The 11,793-nt window shown below is 45.5% G+C and overlaps 1 protein-coding gene across 3 annotated transcripts; it reads right to left on the bottom strand.

The window, feature by feature from the left end:
• Positions 1-49: 49 nt before the first annotated feature.
• On the bottom strand, positions 50-11,490 carry uckl1b (uridine-cytidine kinase 1-like 1b). Of its 3 annotated transcripts, none has more exons than XM_003963338.3 (15): positions 11,374-11,490; positions 7,077-7,267; positions 6,623-6,729; positions 5,673-5,843; positions 5,315-5,386; positions 4,938-5,127; positions 4,785-4,846; positions 4,213-4,229; positions 2,478-2,576; positions 2,298-2,391; positions 2,009-2,071; positions 1,802-1,924; positions 1,562-1,669; positions 1,325-1,481; positions 50-1,249 (listed from the first exon to the last, which is right to left on the bottom strand). In XM_003963338.3, exons 1-15 carry the CDS (start codon positions 11,445-11,447, stop codon positions 1,170-1,172), a joined length of 1,608 nt encoding a protein of 535 aa, XP_003963387.2. In that variant the 5' UTR covers positions 11,448-11,490; the 3' UTR covers positions 50-1,169. The 3 variants fall into 3 exon arrangements, with proteins under 3 accessions (XP_003963387.2, XP_011600795.1, XP_011600796.1); XM_011602493.2 differs by lacking the exon at positions 4,213-4,229 and adding an exon at positions 3,201-3,220; XM_011602494.2 differs by lacking the exons at positions 4,213-4,229; positions 11,374-11,490 and adding exons at positions 3,201-3,220; positions 9,003-10,620.
• Between the last annotated feature and the right edge of the window lie 303 nt (positions 11,491-11,793).

Genomic DNA, 11,793 nt, shown 5'->3' with positions numbered 1-11,793 from the left:
GCCGCGTTACCTCTCGGAAAATATCGAGAGAAAAAAGAAACGGACACTTTTGGAGCTCTATTGCACTTTTTTATTACATAAAAATAAAAACATGCTGCAGAAGTGGTCAACACCAAAGTCAGACACGATGGGGTGCAGATATCGGCGGTCGGGGCTGAACGAAGAGCGTCAGAAGCGCCGCAGAGCTGCGACTGCTTCCAGTAAAAACGCATAGAAGCAAAACCACTAGAACTGGGAAGTCGCACATTGACTGGAGGAAAACGAGCATCGGGCGAGGATCTCCACCCTAACATCTGCTTGGACTTTATACAGTCAAAGGCACAGTTCTTTTCTAGAAATCGGCGATGATCGGGCGCCGACAGCGGATGTTCACCCGCGCCCTCAACATCCCTTTAAGGAAATATGAGGCTCGGCGTACAATCAAAAATGACCAGGGATGAGAGAGAGAGCACAGGAGAGGTGTTTGATGACCGCAGAAACCGTGTAAAATAAACACAGGAAAGGAACGGTGGCGCGGGGACGCTAGCCGAGTGCTTTTGAGAACCAGATCTGAGCGAGGTGGGTCAGCGGCTATGGAGAAAGGAAACAACGGGTGAACCAGAGAGCTTAAAAAAAGAAAAAAAGATACACCTACGCATTTTCCGATTCAATGGTCCTCCAGAAAGTGCTTATGGCAACAGAAGTTGAGCAACACGGGTTCATGTTCTGGTTTAACTTTTTGCAAAATCTGCGTGGAAGGTATATGAAAAAAAACAACAACAGAAATTCAACCATAAAAGTTCTTTTTTTCTACATGTGCAAGTTTACATTCAGATTCGTCTTCCACAGTTCAGCACTTGAGGCCAGAATTTTTTTTTTTTTAAACTTTTCTCTTAAACCATCCTGCAAACTTTAGTACAAAGATTGTCACAATAGATTCACTCAAATAAAACATTTGGCTTACAGCAGCAGACGCACATATAAAAACATATTACGGAGGCCATGACAGTCTCAAACACTGCTTGAAACAGATTAAATAATTTAAAATCGCAACAAGGTGACGGTAAATTCTGTCCTCTCGTCGGCTCTTCCAGAGCGGAAAAAACGTCTGTAACTGTCTTCAGAGAGGCACAAACGCTGCTTCAAACCAGTCAGTGCACGCTGGACAATCGTCCCCGTCCACAACGGGGTCAATAACTGGGCTCGTCCATGTCTTCGTCGCTCCAGTCGGGGGGCGCGTCTGTTCCGAAGTAGCGATCCCCAAAGTTTCCTAGCATGGCAGACATGTGTCCGTTAAAAGGCGGCGTCGCTCGTGCGCGTGCGCTCTCGTCTTTCTGCTGCTCACCTATGCCCGGGATGATGTGGAAGAGATGGTTGACCTTCTTGTCCACAGCCGTGGTGATGATTTTGACCTGTGGGAACGCGTAGGCCACCGAGTGGACGCCCATCTCTGCCATCAGCAGAGACACCAGCAGGATCTTGTCCTCCTGAACGTCGTGGTCCTGAACACGAACCATGGGCATTAAAACCCCGGACAAAAAGAGACCTTTTATGGATTTCTGAGCAACGAGGCCCTCCCTACCAGCAGAACGCGGACGGCCATCATGGCGGCGGCGCCGGTGGACACGGTGCAGTCCATGAGAATCACGTGATCTTCGCTGATGTCTTTCGGTAGACGGAGGTAATGGAGCTGAAAGTGGTCGCAGACGTTAAATCAGCAGAAATAAAGGACCCCGATGTGACACATTAGAGAAAAGGGTTGGAACAAGAACAAGCTGCCATATTTAGCCGATCGTTTCAACAGGACAGACGGATTCTGCACCTCTGGCTCTCCCGTGTCCTGGTTGGTCTGGATGAGGATCTTGCCGATGCGGACATCTTTGCAGACGGCCCTCAGAGCCGGCTCCATGGTCTCCCCGGCGCGGAGGATGGACACACCAGTGATCTTAGAGACGGAACAGCTCCGTAAGATAAAAATGGAAATATTCAAAATGAAAATGACTCCTGGACGGAAGCGGCGCGTCCTTACCCTCTTCCCATGAAAGGCCCTGCCTTCATAATCCTCCCCCTGAGGGGTCTGGACCACGTGCACCTATTGAGAGACGTGAGCATTAAACAGAGTAAGAGCAGCCAGGTCAGCCCAGACTGTGAATTAAAAATTAAAGCGACCCTAAATCTTTGTGTTCTCTAGTTTACAACCCTCCAACAGGACAAGTGAAGTAACCAGTAACTAGTAACCAGTAGCTAGTAACTAATGTTCCTGAGTCCTGGAATCGAAGCGTGCAAAACAAACTGACAGCGTGTGACATGTCAGGCACCTGCGAGGGGAGGAAGGACAGCGCTCTCTCGATCAGCAGACGCATCAGCCTCTTGGAGTAGAAGATGAACTCATCGCGACTCGTTTCCTTGTTTCTAAACACGGTCGAAGAGAGAAAAACGGCATTTTGAAAAAGGCTCTTAGCTGAACGCAGCTGCAGCCGTCGCCTCTCTGCCTTTACCTGATGATGGTGTGCATGCCCCTGACCTGGGGCGTGCTCTCGAGAACGCTGAGGGTCTGGGGGAGGGGCTGTGCCTGGTGTGCAGAGGCCAGGGCTGCCCTGTCGCCACGGCAACAAGCAAAACAGCAGAGGTGATTCGAGGCAACAGGGGGGGAAGACGGAAAGAAACGTACAGAATTACGAGCGACTTCTTTTTTGGTTTTTTTTTTGTTTTTGCATGTAGGTGGACACACTTGCGAGCACATTCCCCAAAAACACACACTCAGAGTGAGAACATGCAGAAACAAAAAGGTCAAATGAGATTTTCACAGAGGTTAAGAGCACCTGATACTGGCTGAATGGCAGAGATTTTGGGGAGAGGTGGCACACAAAACCGAAAAGCACAAAATTGCCAGTGTTGAGGGCTTTTTTTAGAGGGAAATTACACCAGCAGAGACCGTGATGGGGATGAGGGTGATGGGAAAAACATTAGGCTGTTTTCTTTCAAGCAGACGTGGCCAATTAAAGATTCGTTTCATATGCAGAGCAAATTAAAATTCACAGGACTGTCAGAACAAATGCACGACGGTCTCTATGACTCCAAATAATTCCAGCCGGTCCATCCGGGGAGTTGAGACACTCTTAAAAATACTCAGTGATGCAGTTGTTACTCTATCCGTCACTCAGATACAGTACAACTAAGCCAGATGCAAAGAAAAGAGAAATCATAGCAAATCTGCTCACATATCCCAGCGAAGTTTCCTCTATGGGGGACAGACAAACAATCACAACAGAAGGGGACACACGGACACGACAAACAGAAGAGGAGGAAAACAATGAGACTCGATGAAGGAATGGTGACACACGGTGAAAGGTGTGACAGCTGAGGGCTTAAAATGTCAGAAATAAATATACTGATAAGGCAAAAATCTCATTTCATGTTTAACAATGTGTCCGTCTGTGTTGTACGGATACACTGGGATCAGCGGCGCGTGCTTTAAACTTCGAAAAAGACTTGAAAACAGGAGAACGCAGATTCTGTCATCTATACAAATGCATCAATGGTTGCGTGGGTGGTGTGCAAGTGATCGTGTGGCTGTCACTCTTTCACTGTGCTGAGCGGCAAAGGTTGGTATTTCAGCTCACAGGCCCCGACACATCCTGTGTCTAAAGACAGACACCAAGCTCACTTCCTCTCTCTTTCTCTCTCTCTCTGAATGTGGCCAACAGGCAATGGAAAAACTCAGCGCTCTGTAGTATTGGAAACTTTCTCTGTGGCGAGGCAAAAGTCGACAATAATGCTAGCTTCCTCGCTCTCTTTCTGCTGTAGTCTCTCCCTCATTCTTGTCGCTGCCGGAAAGCAGGGGTCAGTGACTCGACTCACTGGTGTATTTTTTGACACAGAACATAGAAAGAGGATGAATTGTCATTTTACTAGAAACAGAGAGAAAGAAAACCAACATCTTTGCTTTCATTGCTGGCTCAGACTTTCCAAAGACTGACTGCACAGTCCGGTGCGAGAAGTCTTCACAGCCTGATCATTTAACAGGGGATCTACTCTCTGCTGAAGCAACAGTGCCGCCTGGTGGCGAGTTACAGCAGCTAGCCAGATCAGAGGAAGGGTAGAAAGGTAGTGGGGGTTTTTGTGTTTTTTCTTGCTGGCCTCCTTTCCTCTCTCTCCCAGTAAGATGGAGCAGTTGAGGGAATTGGACAGATGGTGAGGAGAGAATGATAGAGAGTATAAAGGCCACTCTACCTGACGCTGAGCTCGCGCTGTGAGCCACGGAGGGATTTGGTGGTGGAGGGAAGTTGGGGGGGGAGAGAGTGACAGAGCAGTCCATCAGCAGCTGTGTTACTGTGTGTGTGTGTGTGTGTGTGTGCGCGCTGAGAATAGAACAAAAGTAAAATGGATTGTTGCACAATGTGCTATCTATCAGCAAACATGTGCCTTTGGTGAGGTAATGCGAACACAACTACAGTGGACTAGTTCACATAGAAACCATGGAAACGTTTTTTTTTGTTTGTTTGTTTGGGTTTTTTTTAAATCTGGGCTGGATAATTAAAAGCACTGCAACTGCACAAAAATGTGGTCAGATGAGAATTTCAGTTATGCTGTCCAGATATTTAGGTTCGCAAAATGGATGTAGTACACTTTTATCACACTAGAGGGAGCGATGGAGCACGTAGTCGCCACTAATACACTAAGCATTAAAAATAAAATGTTAAAGAAACAAAACATACATGATTCTTAATGTATTTAAAAGGGTTTTTTTGGTGCGCGGATGTGTGAAGGAATGTGATCAGGTCTGTAGGTGTGAACGTTCTTACCTCTTCTAACTGACTGTGGACGTGCTGAACAATCAAATCAATGGCCACCATGTTGCCGCCGCCTGATCGGATGGAAGGCAGGAAAACACAGTAATTTATTTAGCTATAAAGTGGGAAAATAACACAACAACTTGTCTGTGTGTATGTTCGTACCACGTGGAACCACAATGTCAGCCAAGCGCATGGTAGGTTCAATGTACTGCTCGAAAGCTGGCTTGACAAACTTGTTGTATTGCTTGATGACGCCATCAATGTCTCTCCCCCTCTCTGTAATATCCCTCCTCAGCCTGCGGACCAGCCGGATGTCGGAGTCTGTGTCCACAAATATCTTCATATCCAGCAACTGATGGGAGAACACGAGGCTCAAACTCATCAAAACTGCACATTATTATCATTACAACTGGTTAAAAAACAAGTGTGTGTCTATGAATCTAGTAGGGATGCAAAGTTTGGCTAGAATAGTTTAAAACAATCTGCCGTTTGTATGGAATCATCTGAAACTAACTTAAGAGACAATGCCTCTGACATACCTGTAGGAGCTTTTTATCTGTGAAGGCCATGATTCCCTCAAAGATGATAACACTGGCTCCATATACAGTTTTCTGTGGTGGACACACATCAGCGCAACAGTAAAGCACACTCACACAGGCAGCTATACAGGGAATACATGCCTACATTACATAATTTGCCATGGAATTGCACATTAAAATATAAAACCAGTCATAGTCATCATAGTAATGGTTTGTTTGGGACCATCTGGAGGAGCAGATTTGAAACATGACTCCAAAGCTTCCAGTGAAAGAGATTAAAAACCTCTCAGTTAATCAGAGAGGAGATCGTATTCCAGAATTCAAAGACCACCGAACACATGCGTGCATCTGTCCTCACCCACTCCTTCTGCCTGCCGTGAGTCGTGAAGTCGTACACGGGAATTTTCACACTCTTCCCCTGTTTGAGCTTGCGCAGGGTGTCCGTCAGCAGGTCGAAGTCAAAGGCGTCAGGGTGGTCAAAGTTGTAGTCGTTGCTGGCAGCTCGGATCTGCTCTTCAGCAGACAGGACCTGAAGATGGCGACGGGGAACAGCTTTTGAGTGGGAGGAAATGGATTTTCCTATGCAACATTAATTCAAATTTCAATGGGTTTTGTTTGGACAGTGTGCATCCCATAAAATGATCTACATTAGGCTGGGAATAAACACTGGGCACTGGTTGGTGTTCGAGAGGAGGTGAAGTCTGAGGGCCTAAATTTAGGATGCCATCATGCGCCAGTGTGACGTCTGCAGCAAGTCATATGTGTGTGTGTGTGTGTGTGTGTGTGTGTGTGCCTTTGGGGTGGCTGTGCCTCACAACAGCAGATCAGGTATTTCACACAATACCAGAGAAGAAGCTGCTGATTCACAAAGTAACACCAAAACACACAAATGATGAATGAAGCAAAACAGCACAGAGATGAATGAGGGCCAGAAAAATGGTTTGTGTTAGTAGCAGCGTGCTGAGGGTCAGCGTCTTAAATCCCTCCGCCGCTGCACGGTCTGACCCGCTGCTGTCAGACTGTCACAGTGTTACATAACAAGAGTGGGTGGAGGAGCGGCGCAAAGGAATACTGCTCTCTCGATCTCCTCAGCTTCTTTTCTTACTCGTCCTTCTTAGTGGGGTTTTTTTGTGTGTCCTTGGTCAACCTACCACTCCCACTGATTTTCTCTCTCCCGTGTCGAGACATGCGCAAACATTTCAGGAAACAGAACCTTCTACATGGACTAGGTAAAGACGTATCTGGGTACCAAACTTAAATAACACCAGTAAACTGAGCTAGAAGCACATGGATGCTGCAAATATGCACCTTGTAAAAAGAGTCCATGGACAGCAGGACGACCCAGGGGACATCCAGAGCTTCGATTATTTTCCTGGCCACAGTCGTCTTCCCTGAAGCGCTGCCGCCACATAAGCCTGAGAAGAGGATGGATATGAAGCAATGGTTGAGTGCAGAGCAATTAGAAAATGCCTTTGAAGTGAGCGTTCTCCAGCACGCCTGCTCGACTTGCTTTAGGGCATCGCTCGCCTACAGTCACGATGACATGCAGAGACCAGCGCTGCATCCTTGGAATTCTTTTAAATTGTACAAAGATTTGCTTCCAACTGAAGCCTGGTTTAGGCTTCCCCATCTGTGTGGGCATTGCTTCCGCTGCGAGAAGACGCCTCCCAAAAGTCTCACTCCTGGTGTGTTTTCTGACTGTTTTTTCTTCGAGTAATGTGCTGTTTGCGAACCAAATGGCAGATTTCCCCATCAGTCTCACCAATAGCAAAGGCCTCCTTGGACTGAGTTCCATGCTCGTTGTACCAAGGGGGCCGGCCGGCGGTGTAGATGGTCCGTTTGGACGTGCGCAGGAGGGGCGGCTCCGACTTGCACTGGCTGGTGGTCCTCTTCCTGGGCGAGAGGCCTGTGCTGACAGGCTGGAGGAGCCGGTCCAGAGATCCATCCCCACTGCTGCTCAGGAGAAACACGACACATGCGATCAAGCAGGGTAAATAAAGCGAGAAAAACAATGTTCCCTGTGCCGCCTCTGGTAAAACGGAGTCAGAATGAAATACTAGCTCATGTCAGCTGGCTGAGCAGCGCTACATGGTCCAAAACAAATCGCATGATTGATTTTGTGATCTCTATCCTGGTTAAAAAAAGATTTGGTTTCCTGGATAAAACCCGTTTGGTGGATACCATTAAAATAATCACGATAATCAGTCCAGAGATTCTCTGTTAATTTTTTAATTTGCCAGAAATATTTGGATAAAATATGACCGATCTGATCAGCTTCATGATTAAAGTAGGTAGGTAAAAAAGAAAAAGGATGGAGCTTCTGCCGTGTACAGGAGTTAATATTTAGTTTCTACATTATCTAATCTGCTGAAAAATGTGGTGCAGGTGACAAAGGTCATAGTACAGCAGGTTATGACTCCCTCACCTTCATGGGAACATTCCTGTGATGTTTGCATTTGTAAAGACAAAATAACAATAGAGCAAGAAGTTGTTTCCGGGAATAACACTGGTCGGCAGCCGATGTGTCATTTGTATTTCACAAGTGTTGGTCAACAGTGGCAGCAGTTTAGTCCGTGTTACCAACGTTTAGTCTGAAACAGGCTGAGAACCACCTCCACTAAACAGGAAATGGTTTCAAAAACGTACTGCAAAAGCGGTGAAATCCGCACTTCTCCTAGAGAGGTCTGTAAAAATCTAGATGCCATAAATGTGCCGTAGCGGACGGGACGGCGTAGAACAACAATCCCGGCTCTTGGATCTACTTCTCTATCACTCTCTGGTCTCCACATCTTAATATGCGCCATAAACCCGACCAGGTGGAGCGTCCATAGGTCAGGGGTGATCAAACAGGGAGGATAAAACTTTATGTTGCAACGCTGAACTCATCTCATGAAGTTAGGGAGCAGAGTATGACTGAGAGAGGCATGGAAAAGGCTGAGCAGACGTTAAACTGGGTTATCAGTTCCATCCATACCAGGGTGCCACGCAAGATTAGACCAAATTCAATTTGCTGAATCAGACCATTATAGGCCCAAAGCGGCCACACGTCTAATGTAATGTCCTGCGTCTCTCCATTTGTCATCATAAACAATGTCAACGTTACAGAACATTCGCATAGCCCAACCAAAAAAAAGAGTTCCAGTTTTTCCTGCTTATCCACTTCTGGAAGGAGCAGCACTGAAGGCAATTAAGACATGTCAGGGCACTCGGGGATGTGTTCCACAGGCCTGCTGCTGCACTATTATGCACCAATTCACCATCTCTGGAAAAGAACTGCCGCTTATATGTGTTATTTTGAAAAGGTGTGTCAGCACGGAGGCTGTCCCACCTTCGTTCACCTGAAAGGTGCGGCCGCAGTACCACAACTTCAAACCCAGTACAAAACAACAGTAAATACAGTGGGACACAGTAGTAGTGGGATTCTGTTGACAGACTACAGCGTTGAAACTTAAAAAAGCCTTAAAAACAAATAAAATGTGTGCAAACATGCAACTATTAATACAGAATAAATGTTATGTATATCTTCAACCGCCTTTAATATGCTGTGAATTAATTAAAATGTGATAAACTGTAATGTAATTATTTACATCCCTTCATTTAATCGTCCACCAGCTAAGAATATGAACTATTACCATAAATAAACAAATATGTATATGAAATAATCAAGCAAAATGAAAATGTCACTTACCTGCCATCAGTTCTGAAAGTCCAACAGCCTGATATTCTAGCTCCCGAGTACGGTGGTAGTGAGTTCATAATCGAAGAAAAACAAAGTACGCACTCCGCACGACGTTCTCAAGCTTTACTGCTGGCAGGTATAGCCAGTATTTATAGAGGTGTGTGCTTTAATTACAATTAACAACACTGCTCTCCGGTCCAAAGCACAGACAGATGTTGGGCAACATAGAGGAGAGTTAGATTAGATGAGAAAAGGAAACTGCTCTTTAGCTTTCTGTTTCTTGTACTGAGAAGAGAAAAAGCCAGAGAAGGGGCAGGCACGGCAGCTCGGTGGAGCACTCCAGGGCACAACCACGGCACAGCATTTCCCTCCTCTTTCGCTTGTTCACTCCTCCCCACAGCCTCCCAGCCAACAAATGTAAGCGGATAACCTAGCCTAGCCTCCAGATTATGTTCATTAGTTGGTATTAATAGCAGCAGGTTAGAACGGCGACCTTCCCACTCACACACAAACACTCATGCCATGCTTGGGTCATCTGTCTTTGACAGCCAGTGTCGCAATATGTGGCTGGAGGTAAAAGCAGGACCGGAAAAGAGCTTTAGAAAGAAGGGGGAAACAGATAAAGCTAATGCAGCTGACTGCTTTCACATCAGAGAGGCTCGGGGCTCCGTTACAGAGCTGAAGAACACAGCAGAGGAGATGAGCAAAGGTGGTTTTACTCTGTAGGGAATTGTTGCGTCGCTGTGCGCCTCAGAGTACGGAGACATCAGGAAAACACACGCGGCGAGCAATCCGACCTCTCCAAGTTCATTAATACGAGAGTACGAGGGGGAAAAAACAGCACCGTGAAACCAAACACTACCTTTCCTTCTCTGTCAGCTGACAATTTGAAGACCAGCCCTGGGCAATGCAAACACCCAGCATGAAAAACACAGAACTACCCACACACGGAACGCCACTCCTCCCAGGTCACATCCGTATAGACAAAGTAACTCATTATTTCAAAGGATCCGATGCAGCGACTCCTGTCTAAGGAAGCTTTTAGGTGGCTTCAAAGTTGTTCATTGTAATTTTTAAACCGGTATGATACTGGTTCAAGCTGCACTGTAACATTTTTTTATGTTCTTGTGAAAACCAAGACACAAGTTCTGCATTTTTCTGCAAGTCATTGTAGTTTAGGTCTGCTGCTGTTGCTTTAAAGTCATAGCAGAAGACAGCTGCATAGCAGAAAGCTCCGTTGCAACAAGAAGCCTAAAGTGGTTGCTATGCCAAACATTCAGCCAACTCTCTATGACTACAACCGTCACACACACTCGGGCTCCAAACACGTGTTGTCTTTTAGAATTCATTTCAAATCCACACACTTTTGTGAATAAGGAAATACCTCAAATTAAAAAGAAACAAAAACCTGGCAACAAGAAACACCCAAGCATAAACAAACTAGGTCAGGCTTAAACACTGAAATTTACATAGGAGAGGGGAAATAATTGAATTATCTCCCAAGGTACTTGTTACCGAGTCTCATGAATGTAAAGAAAATGTCTCCAAAGACTGTATAGGGAAATTTTACTTAGCATGACTACTTATATAACTGCTTGCACAATAAATCAGAGTTTTCTCCTCCTTTAAAATATTATGAGTATGAGTAAATATATGAGTTTCACGTCAGCTTTGTCACGTGATAAACAACCTCAGTCCCTCACAACACGCCCCGCTGAAATAGGGCAGGGCTGTAGCGCCCTCTGGTGGACCAAAAGGACTCTCCAACCGGATGTTTCTTCAAGCTTGGGTGATTAGAGGAACTGGCAAAAGAGGTCAATATGACAAGTGAAATGAATATGTATTGGAACAGTAAATGGTTCCGCTTTAGGGTCGGCGTGGGTCTGTCACGAATATCATTTTACAGCACCAGAGGTGCCTTTAGAAAACAGATACCACGCTTCACTCTTTCGTTGAAAGCTTATTATTTTATCATAGCCTCGGTAAATACACGTCTCGACTGCATTTGTAAAGAAAATACAAGTTTCCATAATCAGACTGTGATTAGATGGGGTGTTTTTGGAAGGGGAACCGTTTATGTCGAAAGCTGCTGTCAACGAGCGAAAGCTGATAAAGATATCTTAGATATATAGGCACCAACCACTAAACACATGTATTGGTTGTTTCGTATGTTATTTAATTGCTTAAGAACTATTGACTACCGCTACATTAAATTGTGAGTTTTAAATACAGTTTAACTACACAGTAACATGGACTACACCAACACGTCACGTTTCCTGGAGAAAATCAACGACTTGTTGTGTATATAATATATTCCATCCTTCAAAACGTAAGTCGTGTTGTGACTGTAGTGCCTACCACATGGCTGTCAGGTTTTTACCTGTTGGTCAAAGTAGTAGTTTTTTCTTCGTTCTCCATCTTTGCAAACCTTGCTTCCACGCTAACGGCAGACATGACTGCTACTCTGTTGACAACCAGGTGGAGAACGCAGTTAGCACCAAGGCATCCTGGGATTTGTAGGCGTATTGCGCGTCATGTGGCACAAGATCAATGCTCATTGCCTTTGGTGGACTACAAGGCCCAGCATGCAATACCACAGCAGCTCTCAGAACGGTTTTAAGTAAAGCTTGCAAGTGATGAGGCGTAGAAGGCCACGTGTGATAAAAGATAAAATAACTGTTATACTATCGAATTTAATTTTAAATATTCCGTTTTGTTTGTCCCGTCTCGTCTTCTTAACAGTTTTATTCATTTCGGGGGTCACGGGAAGGGTACACCTTGTTTCTAATAGAAACTTGTT

This window comes from Takifugu rubripes, chromosome 3, assembly GCF_901000725.2.
Source record: "Takifugu rubripes chromosome 3, fTakRub1.2, whole genome shotgun sequence".
Classification (NCBI taxonomy): Eukaryota; Metazoa; Chordata; class Actinopteri; order Tetraodontiformes; family Tetraodontidae; genus Takifugu; species Takifugu rubripes.
The sequence above is the reverse complement of the archived record's forward strand: the minus strand, read 5'-3'. Positions and strand labels throughout refer to the sequence as shown.

Bases quoted from the DNA above. Each gene is read 5' to 3' on its own strand.
- uckl1b (XM_011602493.2), bottom strand. From the start codon at position 11,447: ATGTCTGCCGTTAGCGTGGAAGCAAGGTTTGCAAAGATGGAGAACGAA. The intron at 7,268-11,373 runs GTAAAAACCTGA...TCTCCTGAGCAG, and splicing joins ACTACTACTTTGACCAACAG to CAGTGGGGATGGATCTCTGG. The intron at 4,847-4,937 runs GTACGAACATAC...CCATCCGATCAG, and splicing joins TGACATTGTGGTTCCACGTG to GCGGCGGCAACATGGTGGCC.